This window comes from Macrotis lagotis, chromosome 1 (genome assembly GCF_037893015.1).
Source record: "Macrotis lagotis isolate mMagLag1 chromosome 1, bilby.v1.9.chrom.fasta, whole genome shotgun sequence".
Lineage (NCBI taxonomy): Eukaryota > Metazoa > Chordata > Mammalia > Peramelemorphia > Peramelidae > Macrotis > Macrotis lagotis.
In genome coordinates this window covers 451,067,171-451,085,910 of record NC_133658.1, presented here as the reverse complement: position 1 = coordinate 451,085,910, position 18,740 = coordinate 451,067,171, and the positions used below count along the sequence as shown (strand labels likewise).

General features: G+C 37.9%; 2 protein-coding genes across 6 annotated transcripts in view; one reads left to right on the top strand and one right to left on the bottom strand.

The window, feature by feature from the left end:
* The window catches only part of BRF1 (BRF1 general transcription factor IIIB subunit), a 163,742-nt gene that overhangs the window by 88,924 nt on the left and 56,078 nt on the right, over nt 1-18,740 (bottom strand). For both annotated transcript variants that reach the window (XM_074213472.1, XM_074213471.1), the window contains exons 5-6: nt 17,641-17,713; nt 2,277-2,426 (exon numbers count right to left, since the gene is read on the bottom strand). In XM_074213472.1, the coding sequence (XP_074069573.1) occupies nt 2,277-2,426; nt 17,641-17,713 (223 nt within the window). The remainder of the gene's footprint in view (nt 1-2,276; nt 2,427-17,640; nt 17,714-18,740) is intronic.
* Nucleotides 8,376-18,740, top strand: part of BTBD6 (BTB domain containing 6) — a 53,047-nt gene continuing 42,682 nt past the window's right edge. Inside the window, exons 1-5 of one of the 4 annotated variants that reach the window (XM_074213474.1) lie at nt 8,377-8,936; nt 9,088-9,388; nt 9,728-9,818; nt 10,041-10,159; nt 14,169-18,727. In XM_074213474.1, the coding sequence (XP_074069575.1) occupies nt 9,174-9,388; nt 9,728-9,818; nt 10,041-10,159; nt 14,169-14,265 (522 nt within the window). In that variant the 5' untranslated portion in view covers nt 8,377-8,936; nt 9,088-9,173 and the 3' untranslated portion in view covers nt 14,266-18,727. Of the gene's footprint in view, nt 8,937-9,087; nt 9,389-9,727; nt 9,819-10,040; nt 10,160-10,507; nt 18,728-18,740 lie in introns of those variants that run through there. The other 3 variants (XM_074213473.1, XM_074213475.1, XM_074213476.1) reach the window with 3 other exon arrangements.

The following is an 18,740-nucleotide window of genomic DNA, read 5'->3' as shown; positions in this document are numbered from 1 at the left end:
TTTGATGGTAAATATTTACATTTGAATTTGACACCAATGGTAACAAGATTAAATGCTACTTCTGAATATACTCAAAAGAATTAGGGAGAACCCAACCCAATACAGAAAATCTAAAACTACACAGTTAAACTGATTATAGTTTAAATTACAAGATCTACAATCTGTAGTCAAATAATTATATTCTTCAGAAAATACTCTTTTTTTTAAAGTTTTTTGCAAGGCAATGGGGTTAAGTGGCTTGCCCAAGGCCACACAGCTAGGTAATTATTAAGTGTCTGAATTTGAACTCAGGTATACTCCTGACTCCAGGGCCGGTGCTCTATCCACTGCGCCACCTAGCTGCCCAAGAAAATACTCTTTAATGTTCTAGAATAAGGAATAAATCTAACATGGTTTTTTTTTACTCCTACTTAGCTATATGAATAATTAAGAAGTCTATGATCTTTAGACTTTTTCAATACTTCAATAAATCCATGATTTAATTAGAGTACTCCTTGCTCTAAGGCATATTTCAATCATTACGACTCTTAATAATACAAGGAAATTTGGCAAGTATTGAAAGTGAGCAAAATAAACAGAAAAAGAATAATTTATATGATGCATTAATAATGTAAAGGAAATTAACTTTGCAAGATGAGAAGGCTGATCAATGCACATACTAATCAATGCCTCAGTGAAATAACAGTAATGTAAGCTTCCCACCTCTTAAGAGAAAAGTGATGGACTAAAGATACAGAATAAAACATTCATTTTTAGATATAGTCTGAAAATATAGTCAATATATGGGTTTGTTTTACTTAACTATATTTGTAATGAGGGAGGGCTTTTATAGAAAGAGGGGAGAGTTAGTGAGAAGTAACAGATACAAATGAAAACAAGTTAAACATAAAGCATCAAAAATATACATAAAACTAAAATAAGTTCAGAAGAGGGCATAATTAATGAAAATTTTATTACTGACTTCTTAAATTTAATACACTTAAAAAAACCTGATTAGCCATAATAGCCCTAATGGTTTTATATATGATTCTTCATAAATTGTAATTTGTGTTTCTTGTTAATTAGTAAATTCATAAAAAAAAATTTTAAAGGAAAAGAAAACCTAATGTTACCTCCTTGCCATGATGAGATTTTAAGAGGAAAACAAGTAGAGAATATTTCTTAAAAGTAGTATAAAATTATACATACACATGTACACACTTATATTTCAGCCAATGTATGAGGAACAGTTCCAACATCTGTAAACTGTATATATAGTTAGCCAGAAGAATGTGAATAATTTTTCTAACTGGCATTCAATGACACAAAAAAGCTATGAGTTTTTTAAATCCTAGTTTTCCTAGGATTTAACTGCTCACTTTTTATACTAACAATATTAGAAGTATGAGAAATTTGGTTGGGTGATTTCTATAACTGTTATTCAGTCATTCAGTCAGGTCTGACTTCATAATCCCATGGACCAGATCATACCAATACGGTCCATGAAGTTTTCTTAATATTTTTTCATTACAACTAGTAGGATGTCTTTTTTTTTTTAATTTTTTTTAAAATTTATTTACGGCAATGGGGTTAAGTGGTTTGCCCAAGGTCACACAGCTAGGCACTTATTAAGTGTCTGAGGTCAAATTTGAACTCAGGTCCTCCTGACTCCAGGGCTGGTGCTCACTACTTAGCTGCCCCTGGGATGTCTTTTTTTAAGTACACTTTTTTTTTTAAGGTTTTTGTAAGGCAAATGGGATTAAGTGGCTTTGAACTCAGGTCCTCCTGACTCCAGGGCTGGTGCTCTATCCACTGCACCACCTAGCCACCCCTGAAGTACACTTCTTAAAAAAGGAAAAGTCACCAGAATACAGCAAAGATGGATTTAAAACTCTCCTGAAAAGAAAGACATCTCATCTTTATCTCTTTCACTTCATTGCTTCCCTGGCTCCATCAGTTAACTTTTCTAAATATCTTCTCTTACAAGGGGCACAGAATAGAAAAGTCATAGGAAAGGGAAAAAAATCAACAAAGAAAAGGAAAGTTGTCTCAAAGGATTAACTTTTAAAATTTTTTGGGGAAAAAAGGACGAATTTTAGAGAACTAAATTCATATTATCACAATGGGTCTTTGTTAATATACATTTTCCATACTTTTTAAAGCTGCAAAATCTTTTCTTATAACAGAGATTATATAACCATCTCTTCTTGAAAGAAGTTCTGCTTTCTCCTCTTAATCTGCTAGATGCAGACACTGAGCTGAGCTAACATTTATAATTCAATTCTTGGACGAGATACCTGCTCCACAGAGGCCTGAGGGTCGGCGTCCCGTGTGCATCCAGTCTCTCTTCATCCTCTGAAGTAATCTCAGAGCTGTCATGGATACCTCATGGTTCTTTTCTCCAAACTCCAGCATGTGTGCAAAGCGAGGAATGTACAGACATGGATCTATTTTTAAAAAATAACACACACAGGCACATACACTCAATACCAGCATAGAGAATTAGCTTTTGTGTCATTGGTCTCATATGTTGTTATTTACCCCAAAATGCATGTTAAGATGACTAAGAAATGGCTTGAGGCCAGACTGGTTAAATGACAAATTCCAAAATTATTAACAGATCATTGTTAACTTAGAATGAGGCTTCCATGGGAGTATCTCAAGGACTTGTCTTTGAAACTATGCTATTTAATCATTACTTTGGATGAATGCATACCAAATTTGCAGATTGGTATAAAATCAAGAGGGACTATTATGTTTTGTATGACAATTGTGATCCAAAAAGATCTTGTCAGATTGAGTCTATGCACAAAAGACAGCAAGGTGAAATTTAATTAGGAATAAATATAAAGTTCTGCATTTGGGGTCAAAGTACCACATATACAACTATAAGATGAAGCAGGCAGGTATGATTAGGAAGCAGTTCCTATGGAAAAGATGGGGATTCTGCTAGACTAAGTACTTAAAGAATAATGTAATGTGGCAGTAAAAAAGAATTAATGTAACCTTAGGATGCATTAAGAGAAATACACTACAGAACAAAGCAATCAATAGATCCACTAAACTTTGTTTTTCTCAGAGCACATCTAGAGCATTAGGTTCACTTCTGGGCACCCCAGTTTATACTGTGCATTGACAAATTAAAGCACATTTGTAAGAGAGCAACTGACATAAAAGACTGTTGGCAATGCAAGATTTATAGAAAGTTTTCCAATTTGGAGAAGAGTTAAAGAGGAATGTGATCATGCTCTCTAAATATCTGATGAACCATTGGGTAAAAGAAAGATAAAAATTGTTCTGCTTGATGCTGGAAGACATAATTAGGTAGATTTCAACTCACTATAAAGAAAATCTTCTTTATGATTAGAACTGTCCAACAATGGATTATGGTTGACTAAGAAGATATTAAATTCCATACCTGAAGATATTTAAGCATAGGCTAAATTAAAAAAAAACTTGTCTTAATAACTTCTTTAACCTAGTACCTTTAACTTTTTAAGTTTTATGGTCCTAAGATTAGAATATAATATGCTCCTATTTTTTATCTAAATCAGGGCTCTCCAAAATGAGGCCCACAGTGTTATTTTATGCTGCCCTTCTGCAGGTTTATTAAATTCTTTAGGAAAGAAGCTGAGCTATCACAGAACTCTCATTAAAATGGCAAATCAAAATATATTGTCTATTGTTCCAATAAAAATTTTTAAAATAAGTTTGCACAGCCCTGATCTAAATCATTATTATGAATCTTCACAATTCATTATATTTCCAATTTCTAGAGGAAATTAATAATTTATTATTATTATGAAAGGCTTATAAACAAAATATTGTAACACAGCATTAAGTATTCTTTATCCTCATGTTCTGCAACGATCATTTCCCTTCACACAGGAAAATGATCTAGCTGCCTTTTGGAAAGAACTGTTCTATCAAACACAGGGGTGGGGACTGTCCATGCTATATAAGGCTCGTGATCTGGTGCTGCCATGGCAACCACTGAAAAGCAATAAATCTAGAGCTTTTTAGGGGTGAATTAATTGAATGTTTGACCAAATATAGAAGGAAAATGAGGACATAAATCTCCAAAAGACCCTTGGCAGGAAAAAAGGTTTTCCCACCCTTGATTTAATAAGTTAAGACACCCAAAACATAAGCAAAATTGTTTATTGCAAAGAGAATTGTCCCCAGTTTAATTCTAACCTGCTGATACTGATAACTGGGAAAGTCCAGGAATGATCAGGAGAAGTTATTTTCTTATGGATACTGATACTTCAAAGGGAAAAAAAAGTAACTATAATGAGACAATTTCTTCCCCAATCATAGGCACCACATTTCTTCTTTCTTTTCCCTTCTCTCCCCTATTACTTTGCTTCATCTTCTTGTTCCTCTTTGATTTCCCTTCTCCACTGTCAATTCATGAGGACATCCAGCAATACAAACCTGTTCTAATTATAGCTTATAGGTCAAATTAAACTTTCCTTATAAAATTAGATGTCTTAGTGCTTAAATGAAATATAGAGAATCACAGATCTAGAGCTAGAAGAGTTTGATGTCATACAGTTCTATCCCCTCATTTTTCCACATGAAACTGAGTCATGAAGAAATTAAATAACTTGACTAAGAATACACAGATAATAAGTGCCAAAAATAGAACTGAACTGGTTTTGATTATAAATCCAATAGTTTTTATAAAACATCATATGGGGGGCAGCTAGGTGGCATGGTGGATAGAGCACTGGACCTGAAGTCAGGAGAACCTGAGTTCAAATCTGACCTCAGAAACTTAATAATTACCTAGCTGTGTGACCTTTAGCAAGTCACTTAACCCCATTGCCTTAAATAAGTAAAAAAATAAAATAAAATAATATAGAACATCACACAGGCTAAGATAAGGAAACAGAGGTGAAGTAACTCATCCAAGTTGGTGTTGCTTTGCTTTTTTTCTTCCTTCTCAAAGACAATGAAATCAGGGAGGTGATGCCATGACATACAAATGAAATGGATTTAAGTGAGGGGTTACTGTGCAAAGACATCAGCTTCACTTCCTCCTTAGAGCCATCTGCTCCCAGTGGTAAGATATGGGTCAGGATGTTTGGAGATTGCCCTGGACACAGTGGGAAACCTTGGCCTTTAGAAGGTAGGTCTTTACCAGGTCATCAACTGAATGAGGCAATGCCCATTCAGTGATTAAGATTAGGTAAGAGAGAAAGAGGAGGCCCTGGTTAAGAATAACCACTTCTAAAAAAAAAAATCTAATCTGGAAGGGTAAAACCTTCAGGGTTTCTCAGTGATTAAGGCTGGTAAGAAAGAAAAGAAGAAAAAAGAAGCTCTTTTACATAGTCAAAAAAATAAAAAGTAAAAACAATCTGGGAGGGGAAGACCAGGGATTCTGGCCAAAATTCACAGTGAATGCTTCCTCATGCCCTCACATACAAGAAAAGATTTAGGAATATGGAAGTAACTCATGTAGCCAAGCAAATTTGATCCAAAGATATTTGTAGTGAGATGAAATTTATAAAAACAAACCAAAAAAATCCCCTCAAATCTAGGGGGAAAAAAAGGATTATTTTTAATGAAAACTACTTAATTTTAAGGGAAATTTTCTAGTTTAATAGAAGGATATGAGCAAGGATAACATAAAATGAGAAGACATGTATGGTTTACAATCCAGAAATCCCTAACTACTGGGTATCTTCCAGTTACTGAGGTTTTCTGTCATCAGAATGTGTTTAGGACCCCCCCCCCCCCAAAGTGAAAGTTAAAGAAGGGCTCAAATACAATTATTTCTTGGAAAAACTTACTACTTAGAAGGAACCAAAACAAGATACAATTTTATTATAGTAAGTAACTATATGCAAACAAGATGTAGAGAGAATAAATTGGAGATAATATAGGAAAGGCACTAGTAGTAAGGGGGAAAATCAGGAAAACCTTCCTATAGTTGAGATGTTAGCTGAAACTTAATGTAATCTAGGAAAGCCAGGAGCCAGAGATGAGAAGGAAACATATTCCAAGCATGGGAAACATGTCTGAAAAGGGATCTGCATTCAAGTCTTCTTGACTTCAAGTCAAGAATTCTATTAACTGTGGCCACCTAGTTGCCTCACTACATTATCATTCTTCTTGGATCCTTATAGAATAGAATTTTATTATTCATTTCATACTCAAAGGAGTAGGACAGTTAGGAAATGAAGCATTCTTTTATATTAAATTTTTAAAGAACAGTTTTCATTGTTTAATTGCAGGAAGATCACACTATAAATATAAAACATAAAACAAACCCTTACAACTTTATTTCTTGTGGTGAAAGTAAGTTTCCTAAAGTATGCATCCTTTTAATTTCTCAATAATAACAATAGTGGGGGACAACTAGGTGGCACAGTTGAATAGAGCACTGGCCCCTGAGACAAGAGGACCTGGGTTCAAATCCAGACTCAAACACTTAATAATTGCCTGTGTGACCTTGGGTAAGTCACTTAAACCCACTGCCTTAAGTAAATAAAATTAATAGTAATAGTAATAGAAGTAGTAGTAGTGATGATGATGATGATAATTAATAATAATAATAATAATAATAATAATAATAATGATGTTTTTCCTTCATTATCAAGGAAGACCACAACATCAGAAAGGTGATGCCATGACAAGCACATGAAATGGATTTGAGTGAGAGGGGCTGTGCTAAGTCACCAGTCTCACTTTCTCCTCCAGAGCCAAGTAGGTTGAGTGGCCAGGTATGAATCAGGATGACTGGAGATGGTCCTGGATATGAGGCAATCAGGGTTAAGTGACTTGCCCGAAGCCATACAGCTACTAAGAGTCAGGCTGGATTCCAACTTGCAACTTCTTTACTCCAAGACCAGTGTTCTATCCACTGTGCCACCTATATTTTTTAAGAACACAGTTTTATGTTGTCATAATCTAACAACAACACTGCAGTTAAATCTTTGCTGCCCATGAATGGCCACAAAGAACAATGTCAAAGAAGCAAAACTACCAGCTAGATCTTTCTCTGTGGTCATGGTGATTCAATTCAAAACTGAAGGAAATATAATCAGGTACAAAAGATGAAGGACAAATATTTGAGAGGAGACTTGTCCCACATGTACCAATAGGATTTTTATCAGGACCATTAGAGACTGGAATTCAAATGCTGGAATAAAGTTATTCCCTGAAAGACAAAGTTTTTATTGCAACCCACTCCTACCTGATCCTTCAATTTACCTTTGCTCTAACAGGGAAAAGCTCCCACTCCCGATGGAACACTAGCACTGTCATGCCTTGTAATTACATAATATGTTGAAATTTTGATATGGGGGTGGGATGGGGTGGGGGTGGCACAGTGTTCTTCGGGACACGGGGAAAACACCTTCCCGTGAAACAAAAAGTGAAGTACGTTATATATTAGCAGCGGAACATAACGGGCTTTTCTGGCGGGGTGCATGCTCCGATGAACGCCCTAGCAAAGTTACAAGAGGGAAGGGCTGGGGGAGGGTCACTTGGGCCTTTCTCTCTGCCAGGCTGGGCCCAGAAGCCACAATAGCCATGGCGGTACCTTCATTCCCCCCCCCCCCCCCCCGTTTTCTTTCCGGAGGCCTCCATCTGTGGCAGTTTTTCGGGATGTCTGATCCTGGGCGAGGCCCGGGCCGGGCGGCCCAGCACGGCGGGCAGGGGAGGGAGCGCCCTCCCCCGGCCCAGCAGCGGGAGCGGGCCCCGGGCCGGGCGGGCCAGCAGCGGGAGCGGGCCCCGGGCCGGGCGGGCCAGCAGCGGGAGCCGGCCCCGGGCCGGGCGGGCCGCGGCCCCCAAGCCCCGCCCCCGCGCCCCGGAATCATGGCTTCGGGCTCCGCCGAGCAGTGCTGTGCAAACTTTCCCCGCTGGGGCGCAGGTAGGGCAGGGGCAGGGGAGGGCACCGCACCGCGGGGGCTCTCACTGCCCAGTCCCACAGACTCAGAGTGATAAAGAAGCGGGGGAGGGGCGGGGAGGCAAGGAGCCCCGCCTCCGCCCTCCACCCCGGGGGCTCCCAGGCCCGGCCCTGAGCTCCGCGGCCCCCGCAGCCCCCCCCCCCCCCCGCCGGCCGGGAGGGCCCCCCGCCGGGGGGCACAGACAGTGCCCACGGGCCCGGACGGCTCCGGGGCCTCTGGATTCTCCAGCCATCTGGGGGGGCGGCGAGAGAAGCGGGGAGCCCAGGGTCCTTCCCACCTGGGTGCGAAACCCCCGTCCCCTAAGGAAGAGCGGAGTGGGCGCGGCAGTCAGGTAGCATGACATATTGTCCGGGCCGGGCGGGGCGGAGCCTAGCCCCGTGAGCGCTCCCCATTGGGGCGGCCGCGCTGACGTGCACCCAGGCTGCTGGCTGTCGGGGAGGCTCGGGAGGAGGAGAAAGGAAGGAGGAAGAAGGGAGGCGCGGGGGAAGGTGCGGAGCTGGCCTTCCGCGGCGCCTCCTGCCTCGCTCGCCCGGCGCTACCAACTTGGCCCTGGAAATAAGCGCAGGAGTGACCCTAATGGCCGCAGGCAAAAAACGCGCGTGGTGGCACTCCTAGGTCAGGCTCGTGGGCGCCCCGAGCCAGCAGCAGCCCCACCCTGCGCCCAGCTACCAACTCTGCCCACGGAATCTACAGCTATGCCGGAGGGTGCGCGCCAAGAGGGGATGCGCAGCAGTTTTCACAGCGCAGGAATTTCGAGCCTGAAAACTAAATGGGGATTCATCTGTGACCTTTTTTAATGTGAGGATAATTTGCAGCTCTCCCCCCAGGGAGTACCTGGGTATAAAACCCCAAAAACTGATCCCTGGAACTGAGCCTAGTGTTCGGCTGAGGGGTAGGCAAGGTGCCTGCCTTCTCAGCTACAAAGGGCTCTGGATTTGTACGGCTGCTGCTACTGGACTGTTTGCAATCATCCCTGGAGGGCTCCACTTCTTTGGCCATCCTGCCCCAGGTCTGAAGCTTGGTCCCACACAAACAGAGGTGAGCACACCGGTCTTCTGCTCTTCTGTTCCTGAGGTTGTTTTGTTCTCTTTGGGCCCTTCCGTAGTAAGCTCTTATTCATGCCTCTGGCCCCAAGTTACTTCAGTGTCAGAATCATGTAGTATTTGACTTTCTTTCTTCTTCCTTTCAGTAACCTTGAAGGAGTCCAAAAAGAATGTGATAGCTAATGGCAAGGTGCCAATATGCTATGAGGTAGGGCCCTTGTCCCTGCAGAAGATGGCTGCAGAACTTTACTCTACCACTGCTAATACCAACATCTCAAACAGTAATTCCACTACCACTGCCACCACAGTCACTGCAGTTCATACCAAGAATAGCTCCCTTCACCTTCATCAACCAGCCCAATCGCCACCACCAGCACAAGTGCAAAACCTTAACAACAACTTTGAGAGTACCAACTGGCAGTCATTCTACCCCACTCTCCGAGAGAGGTAAGACCTCAAACCAGATGTATTTAGGCTTGGGCAGACTATTCTCCTCACAGAAATATACTAGAGAGGACCTTTTAAAAACTGGGTGGAGAAGCTGTGGCATCAAGCAGTGGTCTGATGTCTATAGCAGCTTCACTACTATCTTTTGGGGTTGCATTTGCAAAAGAGCAAAATGGGACAAAGATGTTTTGGCTATTCCTTTAACTGGTTTGAAGGTCTAGCATCTGCTTCTGTGTAGGTTTGTGTATCCTCCAATGAGAAGGTTGAGAAAAAAACACACTATGCTCGATTTTTGTTAAGATGCAAACTTAAGTATTTTTTTTTCTCTGCAATTTTCAGGAATGCAATGATGTTCAATAATGAACTCATGGCTGATGTACACTTTATCATTGGCCCTTTGGAGGCATCAAAGCGAGTTCCTGCTCATAAGGTTTGTAGAACTGCTTTGCCCCATGTGAATTATTAGAGAAGACCTGGAACCTTTTAGAATACAATTTCATATTATGTGAAATTCCATACATCTTAATTACACTGAGCTACCAAAGCCAAATTTACTTAGATGGAGGTATTCACAGTTCTCTGTAGTCTATTGACTAGTGAATTTAATTAGATTGAAAACAGCTGTTTACCAGCAAAATGTTTTTCTTCACAGTATGTGCTGGCAGTTGGCAGTTCTGTCTTCTATGCCATGTTTTATGGTGATCTTGCAGAAATCAAATCTGAAATCCATATACCTGATGTGGAGCCTGCAGCTTTTCTCATCCTGTTAAAGTAAGTCTTGCCTTGAAATTACAAAGTGGTTACAGGGACTTAGGCTGCACCATCATCAATTAAAGTATACTGAGTGCTCATTAAAGGAAAGGCAGTGCACTAAGGACCTCTGAAATCAATACTATTTATAAAACTGCAAAGTAAAACCCACTATGGATAACAATTGATCTGGTAAATTGCTAATCTCCCCAATTCTAAAAGGTTATCTTTTTCTGGTAAGTATGTTTTGTTATATAAAATAGCATAGTATTTAAATAGTTTACTTATACAGTATAACATTTAAAATAGTATGTAAAATCTCCCACACCCTCTACTAGTGTCTTCTTAAATGTGTTTTACTTTAACTAGGTACATGTACAGTGATGAAATTGATCTAGAAGCTGACACTGTGCTTGCAACTCTCTATGCTGCCAAGAAGTATATTGTTCCAGCTTTAGCAAAAGCTTGTGTTCATTTTCTAGAGACTAGCTTAGAGGCAAAAAATGCTTGTGTTTTGCTCTCCCAGAGCAGACTCTTTGAGGAACCAGAACTGACCCAGCGGTGCTGGGAAGTGATTGATGCTCAAGCAGAGATGGCATTAAAGTCAGAGGGCTTTTGTGAAATAGATCAACAAACATTAGAGATTATCCTGACCAGGGAATCATTAAACACTAAGGAGGTAGTTATCTTTGAAGCTGTTCTGAACTGGGCAGAAGCTGAATGCAAAAGGGAAGGTTTGCCAATTACACCAAGAAATAAGAGAAATGTATTGGGAAGAGTTTTATTTTTAGTACGAATTCCAACTATGACATTGGAGGAGTTTGCCAATGGTGCTGCTCAATCAGATATTCTAACCCTGGAAGAGACACGCAGCATATTCCTATGGTACACAGCTACAAAGAAACCACAGTTGGAGTTTCCACTGACAAAAAGGAAAGGTCTTACCCCTCAGAGATGCCATCGATTTCAATCATCTGCATATCGGAGCAACCAGTGGAGGTACCGTGGACGATGTGACAGTATCCAGTTTGCAGTAGATAAGAGGATATTTATTGCAGGACTTGGATTATATGGATCAAGCTGTGGGAAGGCTGAATACAGTGTGAAAATTGAACTTAAACAGCTAAATGTTGTTCTTGCTCATAATCTGACCAAATTCCTCTCAGATGGATCCAGTAACACATTTTCAGTCTGGTTTGAACATCCAGTTCAAATTGAACAAGACACATTTTACAATGTTAGTGCTATCTTGGATGGTAATGAACTCAGTTATTTTGGGCAGGAAGGAATGACTGAAGTTCAGTGTGGAAAAGTGACATTTCAATTCCAGTGCTCCTCAGACAGTACCAATGGCACTGGGGTCCAAGGAGGGCAGATTCCAGAGCTTATTTTCTATGCGTGAGACAGTTTATAAGGATTGTATTCCAATACTGCTATGCACATGAAAGGGATTTGTTCAAAACTAGAAAATTCTACAGCTGTTTCATGTTCAGCTATTACATTACTCTTAAAATAGCAGCCTCTTGGACTAAGTGAAAGAATGCTCTTGGATTTAATCCTGTTTTATTTATTCTATATGTAGACAACTAACTTACAGATTATGGCTGACCTTGGAAAAATGTTCTAAAATAGAACTGTTTATGAATCTGTGAAATATAAAACACTTTTCTTTACCCCAAAATTTTGTACATTCATGCCTTTTTTAAAAATTCCTTTGTAGTTCATGATTTACTAATTCCAAAGTATACAAATCAATGAACTCAAATAAACCACTGGATTAAATGACCCATGGGTCTCTTCCAGCTCTCTATCAATTATCCTATGATCATCTGTCTCAAAAGAAAAACAAAGATACAAAATTCTGTCCATCTATCAGACTTTCATTTCTAATACAAAAGATACTACTTTGACTTTACAAAGTTGTCGAGTTGGCTTTAATTTAAAGGAATATAGAAGAGAATGACAAACTTTTATTACATTTATAATCTCAGGTTCATTTGCTAATATCCCTCAGCTTTCTTCTAAAGTACAAGGCTATGGAAAATGGTAAAATCAATACATTAAAATTCATTTGAACAGTAATATAAGAAGTACTTTGTGAATCAATCCCAATAAGCCATTCAGTCAAATTAATTAATAAAGTAAGGCAATTAATAAATAATATTAAGAAATGGTTATAGAAAGCTAAGCTTTGTTTTAACTCAGCCTCAACCTCAAAAGCAAAAGGATGTCCCCCAAACAGTCTTGTTTTCCTTACTGAGCTAACAGAGATCTTTAGCCACTGATCTAAAAATACCTTATTTAGAAAAACATATTTTATGCCTATTATAACCACTACTATTCAAAATCGTATTAGAAATGTTAGCTTCAGCAATTAGAGAAGAAAAAGAAATTGAAGGAATTAGATTTGGGAAGGAAGAGACAAAACTCTCACTCTTTGCAGATGACATGATGGTCTACCTAGAGAATCCCAAGAAATCATCCAAAAAACTACTGGAAACAATTAGCAATTTTAGCAGAGTTGCAGGTTATAAAATAAACCCTCATAAATCCTCAACTTTCCTATATATGTCTAGCAACATACAGCAGGAAGAGCTAGAAAGAGAAATACCATTCAAAGTAACCTCAGACAATATAAAATACCTGGGAGTCTATTTGCCAAGACAGACTCAGAAACTTTTTGAAAACAATTATAAAACACTTCTCACACAAATTAAATCAGATTTAAATAACTGGGCAAACATCAACTGCTGATGGATAGGTAGAGCTAATATAATAAAGATGACAATTCCACCAAAACTAAACGACCTGTTTAGTGCCTTACCAACCAAAATTCCAAAAAATTACTTAATGAGTTAAAAAAAAAAGTTGTAAGTAAATTCATATGGAGAAATAAAAAGTCAAGAATTTCCAGGGATTTAATGAAAAAAAGTACAAAAGGGGGCTTAGCCCTACCTGATCTAAAATTATATTATAAACCATCAGTCATCAAAACTGTCTGGTATTGGCTAAGAAACAGAGTGGTGGACCAGTGAAATAGACTAGGAGCAAAAGCAGGAAATGATTATAGTAATCTACTGTTTCATAAACCCAAAGAGTCCAGCTATTGGGATAAAAACTCTCTCTTTGATAAAAACTGCTGGGAAAATTGGAAGTTAGTATGAAAGAAACTTAGATTAGACTAAAACCTAACACCCTTTACCAAGATAAGATCCAAATGGTTACAGGATTTAGACATAAAAAATAATACTATAAGCAAATTAGAAGATCAAGGACTAGTTTACCTGTCAGATCTATGGAAAGGGGAGCAGTTTATGACTAAGGAAGAGATGGAGAACATCACCAAAAACCAATTAGATGATTTTGATTACATTAAATTAAAAAGCTTTTGCACAGATAAAACCACTGTAACCAAGATCAAAAGAAATGTAGTAAATTGGGGAACAATCTTTACAACTAATGATTCTGACAAAGGACTCATTTCTAAAATATACAGAGAACTGAGTCATATTTTTAAAACAAAAAGCCATTCCCCAATTGACAAATGGTCAAAAGATATGCAAAGCCAATTTACAGATGAGGAGCTCAAAGTGATCCATAGCCATATGAAAAATTGTTCTAAATCATTAATTATTAGAGAAATGCAAATTAAAGCTTCTCTGAGGTACCACCTCATACCTCTCAGACTGGCCAATATGACCAGAAAGGATAAGGATCATTGTTGGAAGGGTTGTGGGAAATCTGGGACACTATTACACTATTGGTGGAGCTGTGAACTCATTCAACCTTTCTGGAGAGAAATTTGGAACTATGCCCAAAGGGCAACAAAAATGAGCATACCCTGTGACCCAGTAATATCACTACTGAAGAGATGATGAAAAATGGTAAAAAAAATCACTTGTACAAAAATATTCATAGCAACCCTGTTTATGGTGGCAAAGAATTGGAAATCAAGTAAATGTCCTTCAATTGTGGAATGGCTTAGCAAACTGTGGTATATGTATGTCATGGAACACTATTGTTCTATTAGAAACCAGGAGGGACGAGAATTCAGGGAAACCTGGAGGGATTTGCATGAACTGATGCTGAATGAGATGAGCAGAACCAGAAAAACACACACACCCTAACAGCAACATGGGGGTGATGTTCAACCTTGAAGGACTCGTTCATTCCATCAGTGCAACAATCAGGGACAATTCTGGGCTGTCTGCAATGGAGAGTGCCATCTGTATCCAGATAAAAAGCTGTGGAGTTTGAACAAAGTTCAAGGACTATCCTCTTTAATTTAGGGGGAAAAAACCAGATATCTTATTGTCTGATCTTGTTATCTCTTAGATTTTTTGTTTCTTCCTTAAGGATACGATTTCTCTCTCATCACACTCAATTTGGATCAATGTACAACATGGAAACAAAGTAAAGACCGACAGATTGATTTCTGTGGGGTTGGGGGAGGGAAGTAGGATGGGGAAAAAATTGTAAAACTCAAATAATATCTTTAATAAAAAAATTTTAAAAAAAGAAACATTTTAGAACATCAACAGAAACTAAATTAATAACTGCTTAGATTTATACATTACTGTACTCTAGAGCTGTGCAGAAAGTATCATTTTAAGTAATACAATTTTACAACATCAAAATCTTCCATTTATTCTGAAATCCATTACTTAAAAATTATAAAGAACAAATTTGGCCCAAAAAGAGACTTAATCTCATTTGCAAGATGGGGCCCATAGATTGTCAGATTCTTTCAATATAATCTTCATTTTTCTGATTTTTTTTTTCTTTTTCTTTTCTTAGAAAAAAATACTATTTAAATAGAATGGTTTTCTGGGAGAGAGGATACAGGTTATATATAAAAAAATATTTCAACTAAAATATTTTTCAAAAAGGAAACTTATTGCTTATAGTAAAATTCAGTGGCTTAGAATATCAAACCTGATGGTAGAGATAGAACCAGGAAATGGACCTATAATTTCATCAGTATAGGGAAAATCCCAGGTCAGGATTATAGCTCCATTTATTAATACTGATTAGTGTATTTTCTCCAGCTCAGAATTGCAAAAACATATTTAGAGCACTATCAAACCCACCTGGACTTTATGAAGTCTGGCTGGAACCAGATTAAAATGAAATTTGGAAATATTTAACAAAATAAAATTCAAAGTACATAGATGACTCAAATACGTGTAGGGATTAGTGGCCTTCATTTCTATTTAAGTTTGGTATCACCGGCATTGTGAACTGAAAGGTTACATGACTTGCCCAGGATAACAAAGCCAGTATATGTCTGAGAAGCACTTGAACAAAGTTCTTGGCTTCTAGGCAGTTCTCTATCCACTTCAGCATGTTGTCTCTATAATAGTTCATAGTCAAATTTCAAATACAAATGAAAAACATTAGCATAACTGATAAAACCATCCTCACGAACCAACAGAATGGAGAACAATACCAAGTGTCATTTTTTTAAAGAAGTGTTAACAAGAATTTATTAATGGCCTACTATGTGCTTGGCAATGTTTTAAGAACTGGGGAAACAAACAAAATGCCTATAAAAGGAACAGAAATTTATAAGTAGTTTAAAGAAAAAAGTAATTCTACTACTTCTAAAGTGGATTGTCCAATTTTCCACACCAGCTTAAAAAAGTGGATCCTTAAACAATGCAACTAAAAATTGTTACCCTTCTTTTTACCACTAATCTTGCTGCTTCTGTCACTTAGGAGTAGATACTTGACAATAAGCCTGAGAGTTAAACTGTTTTGATAAGTTTACTAAGCATATTAAATTAAAAACATGACTTCCAAAGTTCTCAATCTGTTATCTTTCATGCTATTTTGTACTATCAAGCAGTTCATTGATTTTAGGACACTGTCAGGATCCCTTGGAGTGCAGTGCCTGACTTAAAGATCTATAATAGGAAAGGACTGCAGAGGTCACTGAATCTAAATACATCAAACTGCTTTAATAGGGGCAATAAAGTGGTGCAGTGGATTGAGCACCAGCCCTGGAGTTAGGAGGACCTGAGTTCAAATCCGTCCTAGCTGTGTGTCCTTGGGAAGGTCACTTAACCCCACTGCCTTACAAAAAAACAAAAAAAAACCTGCTTTAATAAATGTTTTTATCAGTATCCTTGGTCCCTCCTGGGCTCTGGGATGACAGATGGTCAAGAGGGCACATGAAATTTGACCACTGATGTCAGTTTCTTGAATATAACCATGCTACTATCACTTCCAATAAACTAATAGTTTTTCTGGGGCCTTGCTGAAATTCACCTTGTAATACTGTTGCTCCAAGCTCTGCCTTCTGATTACTATTCCTTTCCCTAGTTCCTATTTCCTCCAGTCATGCCTTAAGTCTTACTGTTCTTTACATCCTTTTACAGACTCCCAAATACCACCATTTCAGAAAAGACATGCAAAGTACCAGTTACTGAGCAGGTAGAAGGCACAATGGTACAGGGAACATGCTAGATTGGGAATCTAATAACTTGGTTCAAATATGGCTCTGTTACTTATGTAAATTAGCTTAAATGGCTTCATCCCTCTGGGTCTGATCTGTAAAATGAAGGGGTTGTATTATTTTCAAGATGTCTTCTAGTCTAAAATCTATGCAGATCAGCAAATTTTATCTTTCTACCTGGGTCAGAACTGAAAACCATAATGTAAGCAATTTGTTTGCTTGTTTTATGCTAAGCATTAGGTAACTAATCATAAAGTCTTCTAAAGAAAGTTCTTATTTCTGTGACATAAGACTCCTAATCTTTTTCCTGAGAAGCTAGACATATGATGATCTTCACCTGAGACAAAATGATAGTTCTGACTGTAACATTAAGTTGGTGTTAATAACTCTGAGTGCCTGATCTATGGTTTGCCCAGAGGTCTAAGCATTGCATGTAATTTATGAATAATTATCTCAGAAAAATTAAAGGGCACTGATAGTTCTTTAAAGAAGATTGAAATAAATCTACATCCAGCCATTTTATGATGGCTAAGTGATATAGACATTCTTTGATATAAAGATTCTAGAACACACACACACACACACACACACACAAACTTCCAAGAGAATGATTAAAAATGCTAGAAGCAATATTCAAATGAAAAAGTTTAAGTTGTGTTTGACTAGGAAAGGACTCAACTTTCTATTCAAGACAATAAACACAGAAAATTTAGCACAAGAGTTTCTAAGACATGCATCTTTCCCATATATTACTTATTGCCCTCAAATATAAATGATCATCTCCCAAAACCCACATATGAGCTAGTAGCTTCAAACAATATTCAAACTTCTGTACCCAAAGTAGATCATGATCATGATAGCCTTTTTATATTTTTACAAAATTTCCTTACCTGAGAAATCTCTGGATTTTCAAGTGCTCCTTCCCTACCCCTTCTATTTCTTCAAAGACCATATAGCACTTTATTCTCTGGCTTCAAAAAAAAAACCCCCAGTACTCTTTCAGAAAACAAGCACTGTCCAAATACCCAAGACAATAAAAACATACCTATTGCTGGAGCATTGATGCAGAGTTCTCTGGCCAAAAGAAGAAATGTTTTCCCCAGCACATAAACATTCACCTATTAAAACAAACCCAAAACTTGAAGTTTATATTTTTAATGTTATTTTTAAAAAGATATTCTACTATAAAACAGAAACTAAAGTTGTTTGACTATAACTCTGATAATCAACAATAAAATCTTTTATTTTAAATAGTGTATAAACAACTTATAAAGTACTTTTGACATAACTTATCTTGATTTTCACCAGGTCCAGCCAATTTTTCCAACCTTATCTCACTCTCACCCCACATACATTCATATTACAAATACATTAGAATAGCTATCTTTTGCCAACATGTACTTCTCTTGCTTTCACATACCCATATAGACAACCGAAATGGATTCCTTCAGCATTTCCAACTACTGAAATGTTTCTCGTCCTTCAAGGCCCATAATAGCTGAAACTCCAGAAAATTGTTCTCATCCCCTAAGCCAAAAGTGGTCTTTCCTGGATTTTCTTATAGTATTAGCCAGGTTCTTTTCTTTGCCCTTATCACATTTTATCCCAGATGATATTTATTTTTGTACATGTTATTATACTCAATCCATCTCAGCTGAAAACTTTGTCTTTTATTTTACTAACAAGATTTAAGCTATTTCCTAAGAATTCCCCTTCTCTTCTCACATCACTGAGATGTCTTCTATCACTATCTCCTTCATGCCTGCCTCAGAAGAGGTGGTCCTTCTTGCCAAGGCAAACCCCTCTGAGCATTCTATACCATGGGCTGGTATCTCACTTATATATTCAGTCTCTTTCTACCGATTCCTTCCCTGCTCTCTATAAACATGCTCATATCTCTTCCATTAAAAAAATCCTCACTTGATCCATGATTCCCAATATCATCCCATATCTTAACCTGCCTTTTGTGGGTTAAAGTTCTTGAGAAGATTATCTATAAATGAATGAAATAGTAAATACCTTCACTTCTTTGACTCTCACTCTTTTAACTCTTTGCGGTTAATGTTTCAAAACTCATCATTCACCTATAACTACTCTCTCCAAAATAACTAATCTTCTAATTGTCAAATCTAATGTCATTTTCTT